At 35.0% G+C, this 22450-nt stretch overlaps 1 protein-coding gene across 2 annotated transcripts in view; it reads left to right on the top strand.

Annotated features, from left to right (window-relative positions):
• The window catches only part of LOC110028979 (protein HAPLESS 2), a 112954-nt gene that overhangs the window by 390 nt on the left and 90114 nt on the right, over window positions 1-22450 (top strand). For both annotated transcript variants that reach the window (XM_020731070.1, XM_020731069.1), the window contains exons 2-7: window positions 124-267; window positions 15760-15848; window positions 17401-17440; window positions 20921-20978; window positions 21069-21129; window positions 21521-21599. In XM_020731070.1, the coding sequence (XP_020586729.1) occupies window positions 124-267; window positions 15760-15848; window positions 17401-17440; window positions 20921-20978; window positions 21069-21129; window positions 21521-21599 (471 nt within the window). The remainder of the gene's footprint in view (window positions 1-123; window positions 268-15759; window positions 15849-17400; window positions 17441-20920; window positions 20979-21068; window positions 21130-21520; window positions 21600-22450) is intronic.

The raw sequence follows: 22450 nt of genomic DNA, 5'->3' as shown, positions 1-22450 counted from the left end.
ATTATTTATCGAGGTACAGCACGGAGGCTTCTATAGTGAAGGAAAATAGGAATGCGATCCTCATATTTATATGGGGGGCTTTTCTCTTCACTGACTTCCTTTGTCTCTATTTTTGAATGGTAGAGCGGCGGCGAGGCTTCAATAGTTGCGGAGTTGGTGGAGGTTGAGGAAAACGATACACAGAAAATGCAGACAATACGGGTGCCACCCATTATCACAATCAAGAAGTCTGCGGCTTACGCGCTCTATGATTTATCTTACCTAAGGGTACGGAAAATCTTTGCTATTTTACTGCTTAATAGCTTTGTTTGGTATCTTTCTTCCATTCTCCTCGTATAGTTTGTGCTATTAGATACAAAAATCTTTCAGGTGAGTTGTGAAGCTGGGTTCAAAAACTAGAAGGTGCAATTTTCCAATATTAGGTTGTTGTGGCATTGTGACTTAATTTTAGGCTTTATGTTTCATAGAAAATACCAATTTTTGTCCTGAACAAAATGGGTAATTTGAAATGTGCAGTGGTGGAACTTAGAAGGGTTTGGCCTTGAGGTTTATGACAGACCTTCTTATAGCCATATATATTATGGAAGTTTGATTTCTTAAACCATTTAGTTGCTATGAGTAGTATGAATCCTTTGTTCCTTCCTAAGTTTAGGATGAACTTTCTGTCCTTTTTTACTTTTTAATCCTGATATCATAATTGTTGATGCTATTTCAATAATGCTATTATGGGTTGTTTGGTTCCATGGCATAGGTTAATTTAAAAGAAATGGTTAATCATATTGTTTTTCTCATGATCCAGTTTAGCTAAATTTGTTGAGCCTCTATAATTTAGATTCCATTGAAACATACACAAATATTTTTTCTTTTCAAACATAGATGGATAGTACATTTGAACATTCTAAAGGAAATTTTTAGTAGAAAATTATAAAGTATAATTTAAAAGAAGCTTTGATAGATGCCTTTGCTTGCTTTTTTGAATTAAGGATATTCAAGGTTAGGTGTATTAGGTTTTTGCTTTATTTTTTATGATATTGTTTTAATTAGTGGGACATTTATTGAAATAAGTAGAATGTTAGAATATTGGAGAAAATATTAAGAAGGTGGAGGACATATAATAAGTAGAATGAAGACATGCCATTTTGGTGCGTGTGATGTTGATAATTAATAGTTAATATATTTAGAAAATGAATTGATACATAGGTATGATAGTTTTAAATATTTTAGATCCATTATATAGAAGAGGATGGTATAACTTTTGATGTCAAGGCTTAGTCGCTAAAGTTCATGTGACTTAGGAATATTGCACGATAATAGAATAAAATTGCAATTTGGATGCCTATGTTGTAGTGATCTATATGTTGATAAAAAAATTCATTGATCTCTTAGTTGAGTTTGACAAAAATAAGAATGTTACAAATAGATTTGTGAAAAATCTCAAGCAATAAATTACGTAAAAGCTATGTTAAAGGAACAATTGGATTGACATCTATTGAATTGAAGGTTGTTGAAAATCATCTTCAATTTTTGAATAAATGAAGGATGGAAAAGCATCCATTAAATTGTTTGACAAAATTATCTTTGAAAGATTTTGAAATAAATTGAGTACCTAAGTTTGCATGGATAGAAGTTTCTTAAAATGAATTGTAAAGAATAAACTTAGCATATTATATAACATGCAACAAAAGCAAATGAAAAGTGACGATTAATGAAGTTAATCTCGATAAGTTAAGATAATGCAATGACAATGATGATGTATTCAAGTGCCGATGAATGTTGAACTTTCCTCAAGGTAACCTTTAATGCTTTTTTGTTGCTATCTTTTGTTATTTGAGATATACTAAAGCCATCTTTAATCTATAAAGATTGGCCAATTGCTTTGTAAGTGTATTTTTCATGGTCGAGGACCATGAAGTCATGGAGTAATTCACATATCATATGATTGTTTTTATTCCAAATTTCCCATACAAATCAAAGTTATGATATACTAGTTGTTTAAAAACTATGCAATTAAGGGTCTGTATGGAGTAGTTGCAGCTTTTTAGCTTTTTAGCTGTAGCTACTGCAGGGAAGCTGATCGTCTGTTTGTTGCAGCTGTGTGAAAACAGCTGTGGAACAACTGTTTCTAGAAAAAATGACCATTCTGCCTCTATTTAGTAAATTTGTTTAAAACAGAACTGTGACAACCACATATTTGATACTTCAGAAGCATAAATTCATTTCAAAATAAAACAAAAGTTTAGATACACAACTCACTTAACAACGAGTATCAAAAATGTTAAAGAAAAAAAAATTAATAAAATTATAAATAAAATAATGATAATATTATTTTTAATATGAAGACGATGTATGTCTTGTCCTAAATTGTCCACAAATGATGCTGTCAATTTGTAATCACTTTCGGATGCTGAATCAACCTGATCGTCAGCCCATCTGAAGAAGACACTTTTCTGCGAAGCTCTGCGGGTATCTGTAAAACTATCGACCTGACGTGATATCAGAAAGGAAGTCTCTAGTCTGCAGCGGTATAACAATCTTTGGGACCTCTCTGAAATTCTGTAGCTTATCTTTCCTGAAAACAACTAAATAAAGTTCATTAGTCAATTATTTTAAGCTGGAAACTTTTTGAAAAAAGATGAAAACAAGAAGAAAAACATATAAAAACTGACCAACACCAACTACCAACTACCAACTCTTTCCACATCTGCGTAAGGCCAATCAAATGCGCAATCAGAATCCTTGCTTTTGAATTGCCAAACATGCAATTTGAGCCACTAAGCCCAAAGCCGCCCATACATTCCATTCCAACAAAAATTGTAGTTAATCCAACAAGAGAAATTTTAGCCACTGTAATGCTGTTGAACACAAACAAAAAACCACCGAAAATCTAACAAGTCGTTGCACATCCAAAGGAATCCAACCCCATTGTAATAGATACAAACGAATCCAACCCAAAGCCAGCAAAATCCAACAAATCCAACAAGCCGATGTGCATACAGAAACCAAGTTATACTTTTCGCGGCTGTGAAGAGAGGAGAAGGTAAGCATACCGTGTGCGAAGAGAAGAGGAGGAAGAGGGGAAGAATAATTGGGCAACCAGAGAAGAGAAGGAAAAGGAGGGAGAAAACCAGAGAGGAGTGAACGACACCGTCAATGGGAGGGGAGAACCTTTTCGCAGGAGTTAGGGCAAGAGGGGATCGGGGCAGCAAGGTAAAAAGACACATGATAAGCGGGCCGCGGGCTATAGCGGGGGCCCGCTTTTTACAGATTTCCGTCCGCGCCGCTCCCCCGCTGCCTCCCCAAACAAACGAAAAGAACGGCCCTAGGCCGCGCGGCTCCCCAACAGCTGCGCCAAACGGGTCGTAAATATCATTATTGATGGAGTACATTTAACAATTTCATCTTTGTACTTCTTCTTGCTTCGATGAATGAATGAATCTTGAATAGTTACATTTGAATAAAGCCACAAATGTGTATCATGTTGGATACTTGATGCTGCAATTTTTAAGATATGTTCTTAATCAGCGAGACATTTGTTAATGGTAGAAAGTTAGAATAATAGAGAAAGTATTGAGAAGGAGGAGGGCGTATAATTAATTGGACGAAGACAAAATTTTGGTGGGTTTAATACTTATTAATTAGGATGACTTACATATCTAACACCTAAACTTTTATTTTAACATACCTTTTTTCCTTCCTTGTGCATGAAACTGTGTATTTGAATTTTTATAAGTAAAAATGATGGTAGTTTTGGTGTAATATGAACGATTTGGTTGGTATAAATATAAAAATTAAAGTTTGGGTGTTAGATATGTAAACACATAAAAATTAGGTGGTACATATATAACCCCCCTTATCCCTTAATCGTTAATATTTATAGAAAATAAGTTGAAATTGAGGAGTGATAGTTTTAATTATCTTAGATCTATTGTATAGAAGAAGATAATATAGATAATGTTATAACTTTCAAAGTCAAGGCTTTGTGGTTAAATATATCTATATCTCGGGAATATTGCTTAATAAAAGAGTAAAATAACAATTAGAATATTGATCCAAGTGTTGGTTGGTAAAAAAAAATCATTTAAAGCTTAGCTGGGTTCGACAAAAATAAGAATGTTAGAATAAATGCATGAATTCTTGAGCAATAAATTAGTGAATAATTATATTAAAGGAATAATTGGATTGACATCTATTGAATAGAAGATAGTTGAAAATGAACTAAAATGTATGGACATGAACAATGAAGGATGAAAAATGCATCAATTAAATTGGTTTGCAAAATTAATGTTGAAAGATTGTGAAGGAAACTGAGCAGACCTTAGGTAGCATGGATAGAAGTTTCTTGAAATGAATTGCAAAAGGCCAATTTAACATCTTTTATAACAATGAACAAAACAAATGAAAAGTGATTATTCACAAAGCTGATACCAAATAATTAAGATAAGGCTATGATGATGACATTCAAGTGACAATGCATTTTAAACATTCCTCAAGGCTCAACTTTAATGCTTTTTGTTGCTATGTTGTGTTATTTGATATGCAATGAAGTTATCTTGATCTATAAAAATGGGCCAGTTGCTTTGTAAGTGTTTTTTATTTTTTTGTTGGCTAAAAATTCAAGGAGGAAAATCACATGTGATATAATGACTTTTCACTAAAAAATTTCCACACATATCAAAATTATGATATATCAATTATTTAAAAACTAAGTAGCTGAAATTCATTACTAGTGACCTTCATTTAACATTTTTATCTTTTTATTTGCCTTCCTTTTTTCAATGAATGCAAAAATATTGAGTAATTTTTATTACTTTTGTAAGATAGGCATTGTGAAATTACATTCTAGGGATTTTTGAAAATCATTCATTACTATGATCATAAATCCCATAAAACCAACATAGCCTTCTAATTATATTTAAAATATCAATAACAAGTTTTTAGTCAAATAAGTTCATTGCTAAGCTTTTCATACATGTGCTTAACTTGTCAAATAAGTCCACTTTAGCTCAAAAGGCTAAAAACTTTGTTATCAGTCAATGTCAGTCCAATGTGATCGACCAACTTAGGGAATCATATTCATGTTATCATTATGAGAACCATGCTTTTACCATCCGGATAAAATGGGTAAATCTAAATAACTAGATTCCGCCATCAAAGATGACGGTAGAATTTAAAAGAAATGGTTAATTATAGTCTTATGGGTGATACTGCAGAAAACCAAATCCACGATGCAAGACTCAAATTTATTAATAACTTAAAAGATGGTTACAACAATGACACGAAATAAAAAAAACAACACATAACAAAAGCATAACATAAAGGGGCTACAAATAAACACTCGACAAATGAAAGACACAACAAGCTTGACGAGGAGGCAGCCCAAGCGACGGTGCAAGGCAGGCGGCTGCGGTGAAGGCCAGAGAGGTGTCTCGATGCTGTGGAAGGGATGGGCAGCAAATGGGCGAGAGTAGGGGTGTCGAACTGCAGTTGGAGGAAGCTTGGAAGGAGCAGTGGTTATGACCTGCAGGAAAGCTGTAGAGAGAGTTTGTTGGTCTGCTATTGGAGCAACGCTGTCAAGGACAACGGTGGTTGTGGTCTGCAAGGAAGGAACTACAGGGGGTGGCAAGGCTGGTGGGATGATGGGAGGGCTGCCAAGGAGGAGTTGGGAGGGCTGTTGGTAGGTGGTTAATGAAGAAGACGATTGCTGGAAGGAGTCTTGGCGGAAGGAGTAGGGTTGGCAGCAGTGTAAGAGGGGCTGCAGTGGCTAGAAGGGAGCAAAAAGGTGGTTGGCAACAGTGGAGGAGGGGTCTGCGGTGGTTGGATTCTAAAATGATAGCAGAGAAATAGAAGTATGGTAAGATAAGGGGTCAAACTACAACCGAAACACCACTCGAACCCTTGAAAACGATCACCACCTCAGACGAGGGACAACCGGAGCATTACCTCGACATCATATATAGTCCCAACATCAAATATAGCCCTCGAAGGGAAAATCAGTGAGAATTACCTCGACGTTGAATTTAGATATGCAAAACAAGACGCCTAACTCTGTACATCATCTTTTATTTATAATGAGGCTAGTACTTTATTTTAGGCAATACTTAAAATAAGAAATAAGAATCCAATCAGGATTTCAGATTTAGGTAAGGAAATAAAATAAGGGAAAATCAAATTTAGAGAAGGGTAAATAGAGTAATCAAAGTTTAGATTTTGGAAATGACTTAAAATAGGAAAGGTTTTAAAATAAGAAAGGAGAATAAAATATAATAAGGATTTCAAAATTTAGTAAAGGATTTAAAATAGGAAAGTGCTAGGTAGGAAAGAAAGGAAAGGGAAGAAAGGAAAGGGGAAAGAGAAGGGAAAGAGAAGAGCGGCAGCCCCCCCTCCCTTTGAAGGCTGGTCGGTTCTCCATTGCCACTTGTTAGTCTCCTGGGATTGGGAGAGTTTTGACGTCATGAGTCGAAGCTTCTTTGTCGTTGGCAGCCACCCCTAGATTTGACTGGCGATTGCACTGTCTACCAAAAAATTTCAGGAGCTTTTCCCTCATTCAAGCATACATCTCTGGTTTGGCATAATCTGAGTCGGATGTGCGCCACCACATAGGTTCTCTTGAGCTAAATTCCGAACAAGTAAATATCTCATATCCTTCTCATCTATGACAAGTTGAGCCTCAACAAGATTGAACATTTGCAAGAGTTTGGTTGATGAGTGATTCTTATTATCTTTTGAGTCTTCCATCTGACACTTGAAGTTTTGGAGAACTGACATATTTTGCTATGTTCCAATAACAAGAGCTTCGCACTGGCCATTCATCTCTTAATATGGAACACTGGACGTGAGGGTTGAAAGTCTAGCCGTCTGTAATGCTATCAATTGGTTTTTAATAAGACCATCCATTGAATTTCAAATTCTGACTTCTTCTGGTCTGCATATTTTTTATGTCTCAACAATAGTTCTCCATCTTCTAAGAGAGCAGAAACCACAATACCATCAAAATCCGTATGTCCCTTTTGACCACATGGAGGAAAAACATTGAATTTATCCACGAATAAGGGAGTTCCATGGGGGAAGATGTCATCAGATGAAAATTCTTGTTTGAATTGCTCTTCAGTGTCTTTACCCAACTTTTTGATGACGCCCTGCTTAGTGAAGTAGATCGCTACTCTGTTCGTGCATTTTGCTTCAATTTGTCCAAATTCATGTCACTTGCAATATCTTTCTGACTGTGGCGGACTTGCAGATTGGTTTTGCTGGATACTAGCAAATGGGTCGTTTGGTGATGCGGTTTCTCCTCTTTGGAAGCTAGAGTTTTCAACTTTTATCGGTATTAAGTTGGTAGGAACTAGTGTTGTGTCTTTTGCTTCATCTTCATATTTTTCATTTTTCTCTTCGACCTTCCAGCTCACGGTCGAGGGTAACCTCTCACTGGATTTCCTCTTCAATATCAATAAGCCTCTGTTGAATACGACAGAGCTCTTGTCGTATCTCGTCTTGGGTAGGCTTGGGCATAGATCTCCTTGGTGGCATGGTTAGGGTTTGAGATATGTGGGAGGAAATATAAGAAAGAACAAATAAAGAAAATAATACGAAAGAAAGAAAAAATTGTTGCAGTGGATTGGGTTGGGAAAGATGCTAGAAGCTCTAGGATGGGACAGGGTTGGGCTAGCTATAATATCAAATGATACCGGAAAAAATCCCAAACCATAATAGAAAACGATAATTTTATTGCTGAAATTCAAAACTACAAACACCGACTATTGATTACATAAGAATAACAAAATACAAACATGGAAGACACCCTATGGTGGCAGAGAGGGTGGTGGACTGGGGTTGGGTAGTAGGTCGAGGGATTGGTTGGAGGAGATGAGCACAACAGGAGGTTGGAATGAGGGTAAAGTTGTCGGCGGGCTGTTGTGAGGGTAATGGTAGCAGCTGAACATGAACTTAGGGGCAGCGACAGGGGAAAATAGGGAGTGGACAACAGGTTTTGGGGAGCAGTGAGGTGGGAACAATAAGTGGAAGCGGTGGATGACGACTGGGCAGCAGATCAACGGCCTGAAAATGGTTGACAGTTGTTGAAAGTGGGGTCAGAGGGGGTTGCGGAAGAATAATTGTCTCGTCGGGGTTGAGCTATAGCTGGAGCACCACCCGGACCCTTAGAGACGGTCACCACCTCGGACTAGTTACAACCAAAGTGCTTTCTCATCATCGGGTACAACCCCCAGAGGGGAAGCATGCCTTAAAAACAGAACTCAGAATTCTCGACTCATCAAAAAATTGTCAGGTTTTCAGAAAAAACACCTATAAATAGGAGAGATGGGAGATAAACGAGGCAAGGATTAAAGTGGAGGGGGGGGACGAAAAAGGAAGGAATTTGAAATAGAGTAGAAGTGGAAGGTGGTAGATAAGGTAGGCAATGAATAGAGAGAGGACTCTTTATGGAAGGGAGTGAAAAGGAGAGAGGGGGAAGCTAAAAAGGCAAGAAGGATCTGCAGTTACTGTAACTGCCATAACACCGTGGGATGAAAAGTTCGCACGTCAATCTCCCGGGTTTGTGGAAGTTTCGACCTCATTCGTCGAAGCTTTTTGGGTAGAGAAATTTTGGTAAGAGGTCGCTTGGGTGGGGCGGATGCTAGGAACCCTAAGATAGGACTAGGGTTGAACTAGCTCTGATACTAAAGAATACCGGAGGAAACCCAAACCAAAATGAAAACACATTTTGTTTCTGAATTCCAAACAAATTATAAACATGACACTTGAAAAACCAAGAAGTAACGACAAACAAACACAAACAACATAAATAATAAAAGATATCTGCAGGTGATAACGAGGACGAAGACTACTGGATGGTGGGTTGGCGGCTGATGGAAAATGGCTGTAATTGCTGAAAGAAGGTTGGAAGATGGCTGGTAGTGCTGTTGTTGAGGGGAGGTGGCAGGAGGGAAGGACGGTCTCTAGGAGATGGCTGCGGTTGCTGAAAGAAAGTTGGGAGGTGGCTGACTACTGTAGGGGAGGGGCTGCTGTTGTTGAAGGGTGCAGAGACAATTGCAGAAAGCGCCAAACAACAACGAGGAAGGTGTTGATGAGGTTGGCGACAATAGGATAGCTGCTTGAAGCGTCAAACAACCGCAGAGAGGGCGTTGGTGCGGCCGGTAGCTACAAGATAGTTGCAAAAGCCATCGAACAACAGTAGGGAATGAAGATGACAACAAGGCTTAGTGGTTTGCGGTTGTTGGAAGCTGGTCTGGGGGGAGTTGTAGAACGATAAATGTCTCGTCGTGGTCGAGCTACAGCAGGAGCACCACCCAAAACCTTAGAGACGGCATTACCTCGGATGAGTTACAGCTGAAACACTTTCTTGTTATCGGGTATAGCCCCCGGAGGGCAAGAGCACCTCAAAGGCAGAACTCATAATTCTCCACTCATCCAAAAACTATCTGACTTTCAGGAAACAACACCTATAAATAGGAGATATTAGGAGATAGACTAGACAAAAATTAAAAGAGGTTGTGGGACGAAAAAGGAAGGAATTTGAAATAGGATAGAAGTGGAAGGTAGTACATAAGGTAGGCAATGAATTGGGAGGAGAGTCTTTATGGAAGGGAGTGAAAAAGGAGAGAGGGGAAAGCTAAAAAGGTAAGAAGAATCCACAGTTATTGTAACAGCTACAGTAACTACAATAACCACGTCTGCGATATTGTAGCTGCTACAGTACCGCGAGATGAAAAGTTCCCGCTTCAATGTGTGATCCAATTCACTTAGTTTTCTTGAACTTCTATGATTTAGATTTCTATTGAAGCACACAATAATAATTTTCCTTTTCAAATATAGAAGGATAGTACATTTGAGCATTTGAATGAAAATTTTTAGTAAAAAGTTCTAAAGACGAGTTAAAAAGAATCTTGCTAGATGCCCTTGCTCACTCTTGAATCAAGGATATTAAATGTTAGACATCTTTGGTTTATGCTTCAATTTTTATAATGTAGTTTCAATTAGTGAGATATTTAGAAAGCAGAATAGTGAATACAATTTTAAAAAGATATTGGCCATACAATTAGTAGAACAAAGACAAAAGATTTTAGTGGGTGTGATTTGACAAGTAACCGTTAATATTTTTTGTAAATAAATTGACACTTATGTGATGGTTTTAAGTATCTTTGATCTATTATAAGGAGGAATATGATATAACTTATGAAGTTAAGCCTTGGTGGTTAAGTTTTGTACGTTTCAGTAATATTGTTCAATAAGAAAGTAAAGTTGTAATTAGGTTGCCTATGTTTTATTAATTTAAACACTTGCTGGACAAAAAAAAAAAAAAATCATTTACAACTTGGTTGAGTGTGATAGAACTATGAATGCTAAAATAGATGTGTGAAAAAAATTGACCAATAAATTAGGGAATGATTTTATTAAAGTAACAATTTGATTTACATCTATCGAAGGGAAGATAATTAAATTTAAACTTCAAGTATAGAAAGTACAATGAAGGATGAAAAATACATTCATTAAATTGATTGGCAAAATTACATTTCAAATATTATTGAATGGCATTGAGTAGATTTAAAATAGTTTGGATATAATTTTTTTAAAATGAAATGCAAAGAATAATTTTAACACCTTATCTAATGCTCAACATAAAAAAAACAAATGGAAAATGGGGATTCACGAAGCTAATCCAAATAATGAAGATAATGCTATGATGATGATGATGTATTCAAGTGCCAATGAATGTTGAACATTCCTCAAGGTATTTTTTTTTTGCTGTTATGTTGTGCTATTTTATTTGTAATAAAGTTATCTTTAATCTATAAAGATGTGTCAATTGCTTTGTAGGTATATTTCTCATGGAGGAAATTTACATATGATATCATGGGTTTTTGTTGCAAATTTCCCACACAAATCAAACTTATGATGTACCAATTGTTTAAAAACTATGCAATCGAAAATCATTACCAATGGCATTCATTTAGCACTTTCATCCTTTTATGTGCCTTTTTGTTTACTGAACACAAACATATTGAATCATCTTCATTCAAATTGTGTAAAGCATTTTGAAACTATATTAAGAAAACAATAAAGTCATGATCAAGTTGGATGCTTGATGAAGAGTTATGGTGTGCACAGTTAAACGATATACAGGAGGGAAGTCCATGGATGCTTATGAATCTAAATTTATGTAAGATCAATAGAATATGGAAGCTAACATGCTTCTTTCAATTTCAATCAAGCCAAATTATGCATAAAAATACCTTGGCGATGGCTTGGAATTTTTCTAATCATTTTTAATGTTCTTGAAAAGAAAATCTTTGATATGATCTTAACTCCTGTAAAACTGATGTAGTCATTTATTATGCTTAAAATATTAGTAATGATTATTCAGTCAATCTAGTCCTTACTATGCTTGACCAAGTTGGTCGCTTAAGTTGATTACTAAGCCTTTTAGGCATGTGATTAACCTGTTGGTTAAGGCCACTTTAGTTTAAAGCGGGACAAAGTTTGTTACCAACCAAATCAACTAAATAAGATCGACCAACTTAGGAAATGCTATTCATGTTGTTATTATGAGCAACCACATCTTACCATACAGGTATGAGGGAAACATATAAATGATTAGATTCTAAAATCAAAGTTGATGGTTTCAGCTCTTCTACTTCAGTTCAGGCTTGCATGCAAAATTTGGAGCCACTCTAAATCTTTCCATGAAATGCAACCCGTCTAAGCTTGGCCGTAGCTCAAGGGATGTGATGAGCTACTCATCTGCATGCATGTATCGTGATCTTAAGCTTCTTAATATGTTAGCCTCTCATCTCCACTTTTTATTGAAGGCGTTGATGACCATATTTTTAGAGAAACCTTATGATTATGATGAGTGTCTTAAGCGTGTCGATGTTTTGATGGAGAGGAGGTTCCAAGTCTTGTTTGCTGACTGTGGCAGGATTAAGAAAAAAATTTGTCACTCACTGAGCTCCAATCAAGGCACTTCAAATGAGAGTTTGTGGTTTTGCTTTTCGACTAAAGGAAATTTTCTCTTATGTTATCAAGTTATCTTTATTTTTGTATTTTTTTACTTTTCATCCAACCACTTATTTCCATGCATTTCATCAACAAGTTATAAAATATTGTCTTTAAAATTGGTAAAAAAGTTTATCATTAAGAAGATCGATCTAGAAATAATATTGATTGAATCTTGCCAAATGAGTTTTTTCCCTTAAAGTTTTGGCTTTTAGAGCATCCATACATTATAACAAACTAACGTCATCGTTTCAGTGGCATAGAATCAAGTCCTTATTTGGAGAATTTAATTGTAATTTTAGAGCAGTTTAAGTGCATGGTGAAATCAAAGCAATTTGTGAGGTGAGATTAAAATTCATTTATTAATGATTTCAAATTTAGGAAAGTACTAGGAATCCTTGCTTTGGCTCAACTTTCAACATTCGTGATACCAGAGTTAAGCCAAATCACAATCGAAACGCTAATATTATTGTTGAAATTTAAAAGGGTTACAAATTCTACACTTGAAAACTGGAAAATAACGACACAAATACCATACTAGGGCGTAGATCGGGTGGGTAGCGCACATCAGATGGTAGAATGGTGGTTAAAAGGCTATGGCTATTGGAGGGAGAAGAGGGGGTTGTGGTGGGTTGATAACAGTGGGAGGTGAGCCAAGTTGGGGTGGTAACGGGAGGGAGAAGAGGGGGATGTGGTGGGCTGATGCTAGAGGAAGGTGGGCCAAGTTGGGGTGGTAACAGGATGGAGAAGAGTGGACTTTGGTGGGCTGATAGCACAAGGAGGTGGGTCAAATTGGGGCGGTAACGGGAGGGAGAAGAGGGGAATTGTTATAGGCTGATAGAAGGGGAATGCTGTGGCTGGGAAGCGCTGGGTGAGGAGCAGCGATTAGGTAGAAGATTTGGGCTGCAGAAAGCAGTAGGGAAGGGTGTGGGATTGCGTGGTTGGCAGATAGGAGGCATGACAGTCTGATGCAGGTGAGTTGGGCTTCATGGTAGAATGCATAAAATGGTAAAGGAGGGGATAGACGACAGTTGGAAGCAGCAAAACAACCAACAAACCATTTTGGCTGAAGCGACAGCAGATCCGACGGCTTGGAAAATTGAAAGGTGAACGGGGAAGGGAATATACACACCACCTCGAAGCTAGATACAAGCCGGAGCAGCACTCTTCCTCTGATACAGCCCTGGAAAGGGAAAAGGGGATGCTAGTGGCTGTCCAAACATAATTCTTGCCAAAAAGACTAAACCCCAATACCACAAACACATATATTTATAATAGATATAGAGGCGGGAAAACAAAAAAGGAAAGGGGAAATAATTCCCGCCTAATGAAAGAGAGAGGAGAGGGGCCAATTCAAACCCTACAACCTGTAGATTCCCACTGAACTGGGTTGAACTGGTTCAACCCCCAGCCCCCAGTTCCCAGCTCCCGCGTCACTTCGACAATGTGTTTAACATCCTAGGATTTGGTTTATTCACATTGGACACTTATAAGTACCTTGCTAATTTGAAATCATTAAGCATTGTGATTGGCTATTTTTTGAATTGTTGATTTTGTCTCCCTCTCTTTTTGAACAATTATTTTCAATTCTATTTTTTCTATAAATATTAATAAAAGAATTAAACATCTTAAATATCTTATGCTATGAAAAGACTTCTATTCCTTAAATTCTCTTCTTTTGAACAATAATTATTCAACCTTTCTAGAACTCTCATTTGCAAATTGTTAGGGAAGTGCTCAAGTCCTCAGAACTTGTCTAGTTATAATTAAGATTTGTTCATTTTGTAAAACAAATTACATTTAATTGCACTCATATTTTATTTACTTAGATCATACGAAATCTTGAACTTCGACAATTCTATTATTTGCAGTGCTCTTTTAGCTTCCTCTTTTAAGAGTTATTCAAGCTAGTTCATCTATCATTTTTTTTTCCACAATCTATTGTATGAGAATTTTCCTCAATCTTGTAATTTTTAAAGGTTGCTTTACTGTTATAAAAACAAAGAAATTTTAGAATTGGTCCTTCCGGTAAAATGATTTTAGTTTACTCAAATATCTTAATGGAAGGTGTTGGTTTTGATTTATTAATCAAGAAATAGGGAAGAAATACCCAAGTTAGAACTTAGGGAATGTACGTAGGCTTGATTGAGAAAAATGGGAAGTAGAAATTTATGTTTTTTTAGCTTTTTTTCTCTTTCTTTGCTTATATATAATAGTTTTACAAAAGTCCTTATCATTAGATATTAGCACTCTTGTATCTTAATGTTCTTTTATCGATCAAATGTAGTTGAATTAGAATTTGTTATAGAGCTCTAAGTTCATCTCCACTTGTTCATGTATATGAGTTAGGAGTGCTACTGAACTAGTCTTCTTTTTAATGAATAATTACATATTCATTTTCTCTAGAGTTCATTTATGTTTAGCTCAAACTTTCTTTTTGTGTCAAAGTAGATATATAAATGAACAATTTGATTTGCTCATTTATTTTTATCCTTTAATATACTTGTTTGTTGTTTAACAAGTAGCTCTTTATGCGTCGTTTAATAGCTTAAAATGATTTGTTATATACTTCTAAATCAAATTTTCTGATTTCGAACACCTAAATAATGGAGTATTTTATCTAGCTATAAGTATATGGTATTTGCTTGATGAACCAATAAGTTTTGAATTTGTTTAACACTTTGAGTGGATGGTGGGAGAATAATTATGAACCTATGAACCTTGCTTTACTTAATCATTGGTGGTAGTCGACGACCTGATGAAAACATCCTTGTTAATAAGAGTTGCATCATTAAAGGAGATCACAGGTAGACTTGAGGTGAATGTTTTCTTGATTTTCAATTTTGTGTAACAGATAATGGTTTAGCACTTTTTTTATCAGGGCAAGATGCTTTGAGATGGCTTTGCAGAATGACACATCCATCTTCTCGGATGTCTCCTTCAGTGGAGTCAGTTGTGGAATAGATATTGTGGTCAATAACTCCATAAAAAGCAAATAAATAGGCTTGGGCATAAATTTAAACTCTTTTTATGGTCAAGCTCGTCAAATCTCCGTACAAATACAAATGAATAATTTTGAATATGATAATACTAGGTGCCATTCAATTTGTTCTCATCCCTAATTATGACTACAACATCTATCAAGCTTGAACTGAAACAAAAGGTACAAAATCATATATACTTTAGACATCTGGGCTCATAAAACTAACCTTTGTTGCAGCTTTATTAGAGGTTTTCTTCTATGAAGAGTGACAACAACACGGGAAATGTACATGAAATGATCCAGAGGCGTGATATGCATGCTTGTATCTATGAATACATGATTAATAACTGACGTAGTAATTCCAGAATAAGCTCGTTTTTGTGATCATATTGTAAGGCTCAAACTTATATTACATCAGTGAAAATAATATTGAGAGATTGATAAAGAGGAAGAACTGGAACAAAAATTTAATATGATATTGATATTTTTTTATATAGTTGATTTTAAGGGAGTAGGTTGTGTAAAAAAAAAGTTCATTATGTAGTTCTTCAAATGTTTGCAACGTGTCAAGAAGTGTCAAATATTTTTATAGAAACATATAAAATGAGCATCCAATTTGCATGCTTGACTTGATATCCAAAATGTGTAAATATCTAAGGGTACAATGACCTTCTTGAAGTGTTATTGCTTTACTGCTATTTGTTAAAATATTTCATCTTTTTATTCCAATCTATTTAGCTAACAACAATTTTTCGTATGCTTTTAAGGATGTCGCCTATAAGCCAGAGGAGTTTTATGTTTTGACACGGAAATGTGAGCCCGATGCTAGTTCGAGAATTCTTAAAATTTGTGAGAGGTAACTTATATGGTGTTCGTCACGATATTATTGCTTTGCTGTACCTTGCAAACTTGTTCATTATTTGAATAATCATAATCTTTATAAGCCTTTCCCCATCCCCAAGTGTTGGATTATTGAGCACAGGCGATTAGAATAATAACAAGAGCAATATTTGAAGGTTTTTTGCTAAATCATTCATTAGTTACTGAAATCATTGAGAATTTCTACTTGTGTGGATATCTTCACTTGATATATAACATATTTTGCCTAATTCATTCATGAAATTAGATGATGTCCGTCTGATGCTAACTTCTTAAATTTATGATGTATGTCCATAATAAGAAACTAGAATGGGCCTTGGGCGACAATCAGAACTCGGATTCTCCTCACTGCCAGTCATGTTCCGGGCCTTGGATGGTAGCCAAAGGCTATGGCCGCAAGGGGCAGGAGAAGACGGCAAAAATTGTTTTGCCTACAATCAACAAAATTTGGAGTTGAGGTGGTGGAGTGAAGAGGGTGTGGAGAAAAGAGACTGATTTTTGGGAGAATTTGGGATTGATTTACTTTAGGAATGAAACGGATGAATAGACAGTCATGGTAGAAATTTAAATTTAAATTGTCTTATTTATTTTAAACTAACTCCACCAAAATAAAGTAACCTTAATTTGAATTTATAAAAAAAAAATTATTTAAAGAAAATTTAAACTAATCCCTGTATAGGTTTGATTAGCCAGATAAGGCTCCTTGTACTGTCCCACCAAGCAACTTCCTCTGTCCTCTTGATTGCCATTCAATGGTCAAATTTTGTCTCCCAATCCTGATCAGAATGTGTTCAAACGATGATCAGTCTTCAATTTTGACTCTTCTTGACTTCACCTTCCATCCTAATGTTGTAATATAGGAATCACACGGTTGATAATCTCATCAATAGATTGGGCTATCAAAATCTCAATGATCTTGAGTTTTTTTATCTTTTCCTAATCTGATTCCTAAATTGTGATTTTGAAGTTTGGATACTCTTAGCAACCGTCCTGTTGATTTGATCCCTATGCTGTCAACTTAACATGGTGGTTGAGTGCTTCGTCTCCAATCATAAAATTTGAGTTCAAGGCCTATCATATACTGGCGTGTACATGAGTTAAAAAAAATTCCTCTTAATTTGATCCCCAGATCATGTATAGAGTAGCAAGTTATTACCGTAACTAATTATATTTGGTACCAGGATATCAATAATGAATGGCCTTCTGTCTGTGTTTGAAAGCTCGAAATTTGAGCCAAAAGGAAGTCAAAATGCGATGAAAAACTCAAATCAGTGACTGGGGTTCATACCCAAATCTTAAACTGATTGTATATTTATTTCATTCTTTCACTTTTGCATTAATTGAAACAAAGCCTTTATAGTCCTTTTTTCATTGACAAATTCATCTGTAAAGGCTTAAACTCCTTTGGCAACCTCTTTATTTTTTCTAGAGAAATTTTTTTTGAAGTTGTTTACTTTAGGCATTTACATATGGCTGTCTTCATTTCATATGCTTTTGTGTTGTCACTTACTTTATGCATTTACTGTTAGTTTGCGGGATCAAGATGGTCATATAATTGAGAATACACAGGTGAGTCTTTCTTTTTATTACTCTATATTGTTTAACATTATTTATCTAACTATATATTCATGCTTGCATTCATTCTTTTCAAAATTTTTATCCAGAAACACAATTCTAGTGAAACGGATTACATGGATTCATTAATTACCTACTTTGTTAAATAATATGATTCTTATTTGGATGTCAAGGGGAACATGAATGAGATGCATATCTATGAAATGGAAAGATTGTCCGTTCAAACCTGTGTTATGGCTACTTTTTTATCTCTAAATAATGAAGGCTATTGTCTAGACGAACTAAAATAAATTGAAGACAGAAAAGTTTTTTTAAAGAGAAAGTGTTTTACATGATATAAAGCATGAAAAGTATTTGGCTGAAGTGAAGGACTTGATATCCATCTTTTCATTCTATAATAAAGAAGCAAATGAAAACAATCCAATAAAATTGGATTAATAAATACGATATTTAATAATGAATGACAGATAAATTCATTAGAACATGATGAAGGTATTATGTATGCATTCTATTTGATATTGGAATCTTCTTTTGAACCTGAAAAGTTAAATTCTACATTTTCTGTTAGCAATGTACAAAACGCCAAGCACATAGCTCTCTACTTTTGGTAGCATTCTTCCTGTGGAGATACTTGAATGCTTATTGTTGAATTTCTGCTCCAATCACAACAAAGAACTGAAGGCACACAGATCAAGGCTTGTGCATATGAACCTATTTGATTATGCCCTCAAATAGCATAGAACTTAAGGTATATGGATCGATGCACTGTACTATTAGATCTGTCTCTCTACAACTCTCATATAATAATTCTTTTGCTCTCTTATAGGCTCGTGACTCCTAATTATTTTTCCTTCTTATTTATTTATTTATTCCTATTTTGTAATGTCTTTAGGAGTTATATATATACATCTTATTTTGTGCAAAGACGTTGATGGGATTCTTAAGAGTTTTTTTTTATAGTACTTATTTTCTATATGACATCAGAGTGATGTCAGAGTGTTCCTTCCAAAATTTATTTTGTTTATCTAAGATTAAGGTTTCCAATTCTAACCTTATATCTCTTGTCGAGTTCTCCTTTCATTCATTATGTCTAAATTTTTTGACTTCCTTTCGAAGGAATTAATAATGATTAATAGTGAAAACCAGAAAGAAGAACTCGAGGTATTTTCAAGCATCTTATTGCTTGAATGGGAGAAATTATCTTAAATGGTCCTAAATTGTGATACTTTTTTAAAGGGAAAGGAAAGATCCAACATCTTATGGATCTACCTTAGGAGCCCAAATACCTAATTTTTTTACTTTGCAAAGAAACTAATTGCATTATCATGACATAGTTGTGGAACACCATCCTTCCGGAGATCAACAGACTTTTTATGTTTCTCTCCACCTCAAAAGCAGTTTGGGATGCAATTAAATAAACATATTCAAATGTGAATGTTGCTACACATCTACAAAATCAAGATAAAGCTCGTCACTACCAAATAAGGGAACCTTTCTGTCATTAAATACTTTAATGTCATGAAGGTTTATTGGTTAGAGTTGGACTACTGCCAAGATCTCAAGATATCATGCTTCGAGGATGCGGCAATCCTTACAAAATTCATCGAGAGAGAGAGAGGATCTTTGATTTTTTGGCAGGAATCAATAATAAATTTGGCCAAATTCAAATCCAAGTCTTAAGTAGAGAAAACTCTCTTTCTAAATGAAGTATTCTCTCTCGTTCAAGCAGTGAAAGCAAGAAAGTCGGTGATGATCTGTAGTCCAGCCCTCTGAGATATCTACTATGTCACCTTCTAAATTCCAAGGTAAGGAACTTTTGTCACAAAACCTTCTCCAAAAGATGGAAAACATTCTTCTTTCAAAAGAAATATTTGGTGCAACTGCTGCAAAAATAAAGGGCGCGTCAAAGGCAAAGCTTGGAAACATCATGGAAAACTGCAAGATTATTGAGGAAGTAAAGGCAGAAATAAAAAAGTATAGGCCTGACTAGTGGAGTCAGAATGTCTCAATTCAGCAGAAATTCAACAATCATCATTTTTTTCTGGTTAAAATTTACTAGGAGTTTAGATGTGCTACAATTGCTTAGTTCTTATGGTATTGTGGCATCATCATCCTCATGTTTTGAATTTTAGCTTTTTTGGTTGTCTTACCGAATTCTTCTTCCCTTTTCATTCCTTATAAAAGTTGCATCTGATTTTCTTTCTACCTACACTAAATCAAAAACTTGTTACATTGTTATCTTTGGCCTTCTATTTCCATTCTTCACCAATGATCTGAGTTATGGCTCATTAGCTTGCCCCTCAATAGGTAGATGTTAGCTCCACAATACCCAATTATAGTTCTTTGACACTTTGCTTGAACTAATTTTACTACATATTCTTATTGGCCTTCTTAAATTTCTTAGAACTGTGCTCCTTTTTTTTCGTATTTATTGTTTATCATTTCTCAATAGTTTTCTCTCAAATTAATTTGGTATTCCCTGCAGCTATCCATAAATACTTCGAAATTTTAGCTTTAGCATTGATGAAAACTATATGTTTGTGAAGTAGTTATTGGTTTATCGTTGATTTTGCCAAGGAGATATCATATGCGAGTTGGGTAATGATTGTTGCTTCCAATCTTCCTGAGTTGTTTGTTAGGGACTTATTATTTCTACAAATTTAATACAACTTTTTCTACTATTGTTGCATGCTTGGTAAGCTTCACATGCTGATGAAATTGTATTGGATGCACCTTTCTTGAGGCTGCATCTTGCAAATAATCAGCCAAGAACTTGCATCGAGGGTTTTTTCTTCTATGAGGAACTTACAACTTTCAGTCAATTGAGTGCGCTAAAAAGGTCTAGTATTACAATACCAATAGGGGAATCTCCCTAGGATTTAGCATTTCTCTAGTCTTTTTCTATCTCTCTTGGAATTTGCGTACTTTTTTTTATCTAGAATTCAAAAAAAGCCTGAATGGTTTTAAGTTCAAAATTCATGCGAGCTAGCTCTGATTATGCTGCATTGCAATCTAAGCATGTTTTGAGATATTGCTTAATTTATTGCCACATAAAAAATGTTGCCAAGCTGGAAGAATTTCTTTTTGGGCCTAGGTTATTGACTATTATGGACTAAATTTATGGGCTAATAATTTTCTCGAATTAAGTTTAAACATTCCAAGATAACACAATTCGTTACTTTATTTTTAGTAGCTGCTTAGCATTAAACATTTTCCCTCTTATTCATACGTCATTGAACATAATTCCAGCATTAAAGTGGGCCAGTGTTAAACTTTTGAAAGAAAATTTTAGAAGCAGAGTGGAATGTGAAGCTATTTGTATGCCGTACAATGAGATAGTCTAGAGCGCAGCTTTGGACATTGCTTATGTCAACTGTGTGGTGTTATTTGGCATTTTCATTTGGGATGACTATGCAAAATGAGTATATTTTCTGGAAGTATTAATGTATCGCATATTTGTGCTTGTTGTCACAGCCAATTTGCTGCCCTTGTGGGCCAAGACGTCGTGTTCCTTCCTCTTGTGGGAACATCTGTGAGTTCTTGAACCTATGGTCTTTCATGTCTTATTCTTTTTATTATACTTGTTTACATTTTTCTAACATTACTGTAAAATGTCAAATAGTTGATAAATTGCTGAAAGGGAAGGCAAATACTGCTCACTGTCTTCGTTTCCCTGGTGATTGGTATGTTTATAAACAGACCCACATTGCATGTTTCGGTTGAAGTAAGAGATATTATTAGATAAAAAAAATCAACTCTTGAGTTTGTCGTTTAAGTTTCAGTATGTTGGTGTTTTAAAGTACGATTTTGTTGCTTCTTTAAATCTCTGAAGTTGAGTAAATTTCATGATGTTGTTGCTTCCTTTATTGATTTGCCTTGTCCTGCCTTTTTTTATGTATATATGATGATGCTGCAATTTTTTAATGTGTTTTTCTTGTTTGGATGGATTGCAGAAGTGCTAAACGTCCATGGTTTCATTTTTTCGGATTAAATTCTTGAAATTTATAGATTTTTTAGTTCTTTTAGCTGTAAAGTACTTTTAATAAGCCATCACTGATCTTCTTTCTCCAAAAGGTTTCATATTTTTGGCATTGGAAAGAGATCAATTGGATTTAGCATCCGGATTGAAGTGAGAAAAGGTTCTTCTGTATCGGTAAGTTTCATTCTAGTACTCCAACGGTATGCTCCGTGAAGTTTTTAATTTGTCTGTCTATAGCTTTGTACATGTTTCACACTTTTCTTCTTTTAAGTGATGGCCATTTTATTCTCAGCGTTTACAACGCACATTTTACTCTTATTGAGTCTAGCTTGTAAGTACACTTGAAAAGGATGCAGTACAATTAAACTAAAAAAAAATATTAAGGGGTCTTCTTCATGCTAATTTTTATTTCATATTGATTGATACTAAATAGGGTTTATTTGTCTTAAAAATTTTTGTTCTTCTCACATGCAGTTTGGCTGATAAGAAATTTTCCCTAATTGTTGATGGGCTTAGTCTTTTCTCTTTTGTCATGCATCATTTTCATTTTGTAATTAAAATCTGTGGACATAATGAATGGGATTTTTAGCTATCATAGTTGTTGAGTATTATGAAATGGACATTATCTAGCAAGCTGTGGAATTCTTATATCTTTTTTGTGTTTCAATTCAGGCATATCCTCTATTATTGAAATGTTTATTTACCAAATTATTGTAGTATCCCCTTTAACTCTTGAAATTGAAATAGGATTATCATATGAGCTTAATGTTATTTTCATGCATTTTTTATACATAACTCTTTTTTTTTATCAATTTATAATAGATCTTGTTAATTTATTCATTGGTCTTTTCCAGAATATTTTTTTCCTTAGAACTCTCATTTAAGAATTAAATTTAGAACAATGACTTGTGAATATTTTACTACCTACGCTGGCCTTCAAGATATTTAGCTTATGATAGACATACATCTGTTGCGATGCAAATTGAACTCTAAAATAACTTTAGCAACATTCACCAACATCTTCA

Source organism: Phalaenopsis equestris, unplaced genomic scaffold (assembly GCF_001263595.1).
Source record: "Phalaenopsis equestris unplaced genomic scaffold, ASM126359v1 Scaffold000540, whole genome shotgun sequence".
NCBI classification, from domain to species: domain Eukaryota; kingdom Viridiplantae; phylum Streptophyta; class Magnoliopsida; order Asparagales; family Orchidaceae; genus Phalaenopsis; species Phalaenopsis equestris.
Note: the sequence above shows the minus strand (reverse complement) of the source record. Positions and strands in the feature narration are given on the sequence as shown.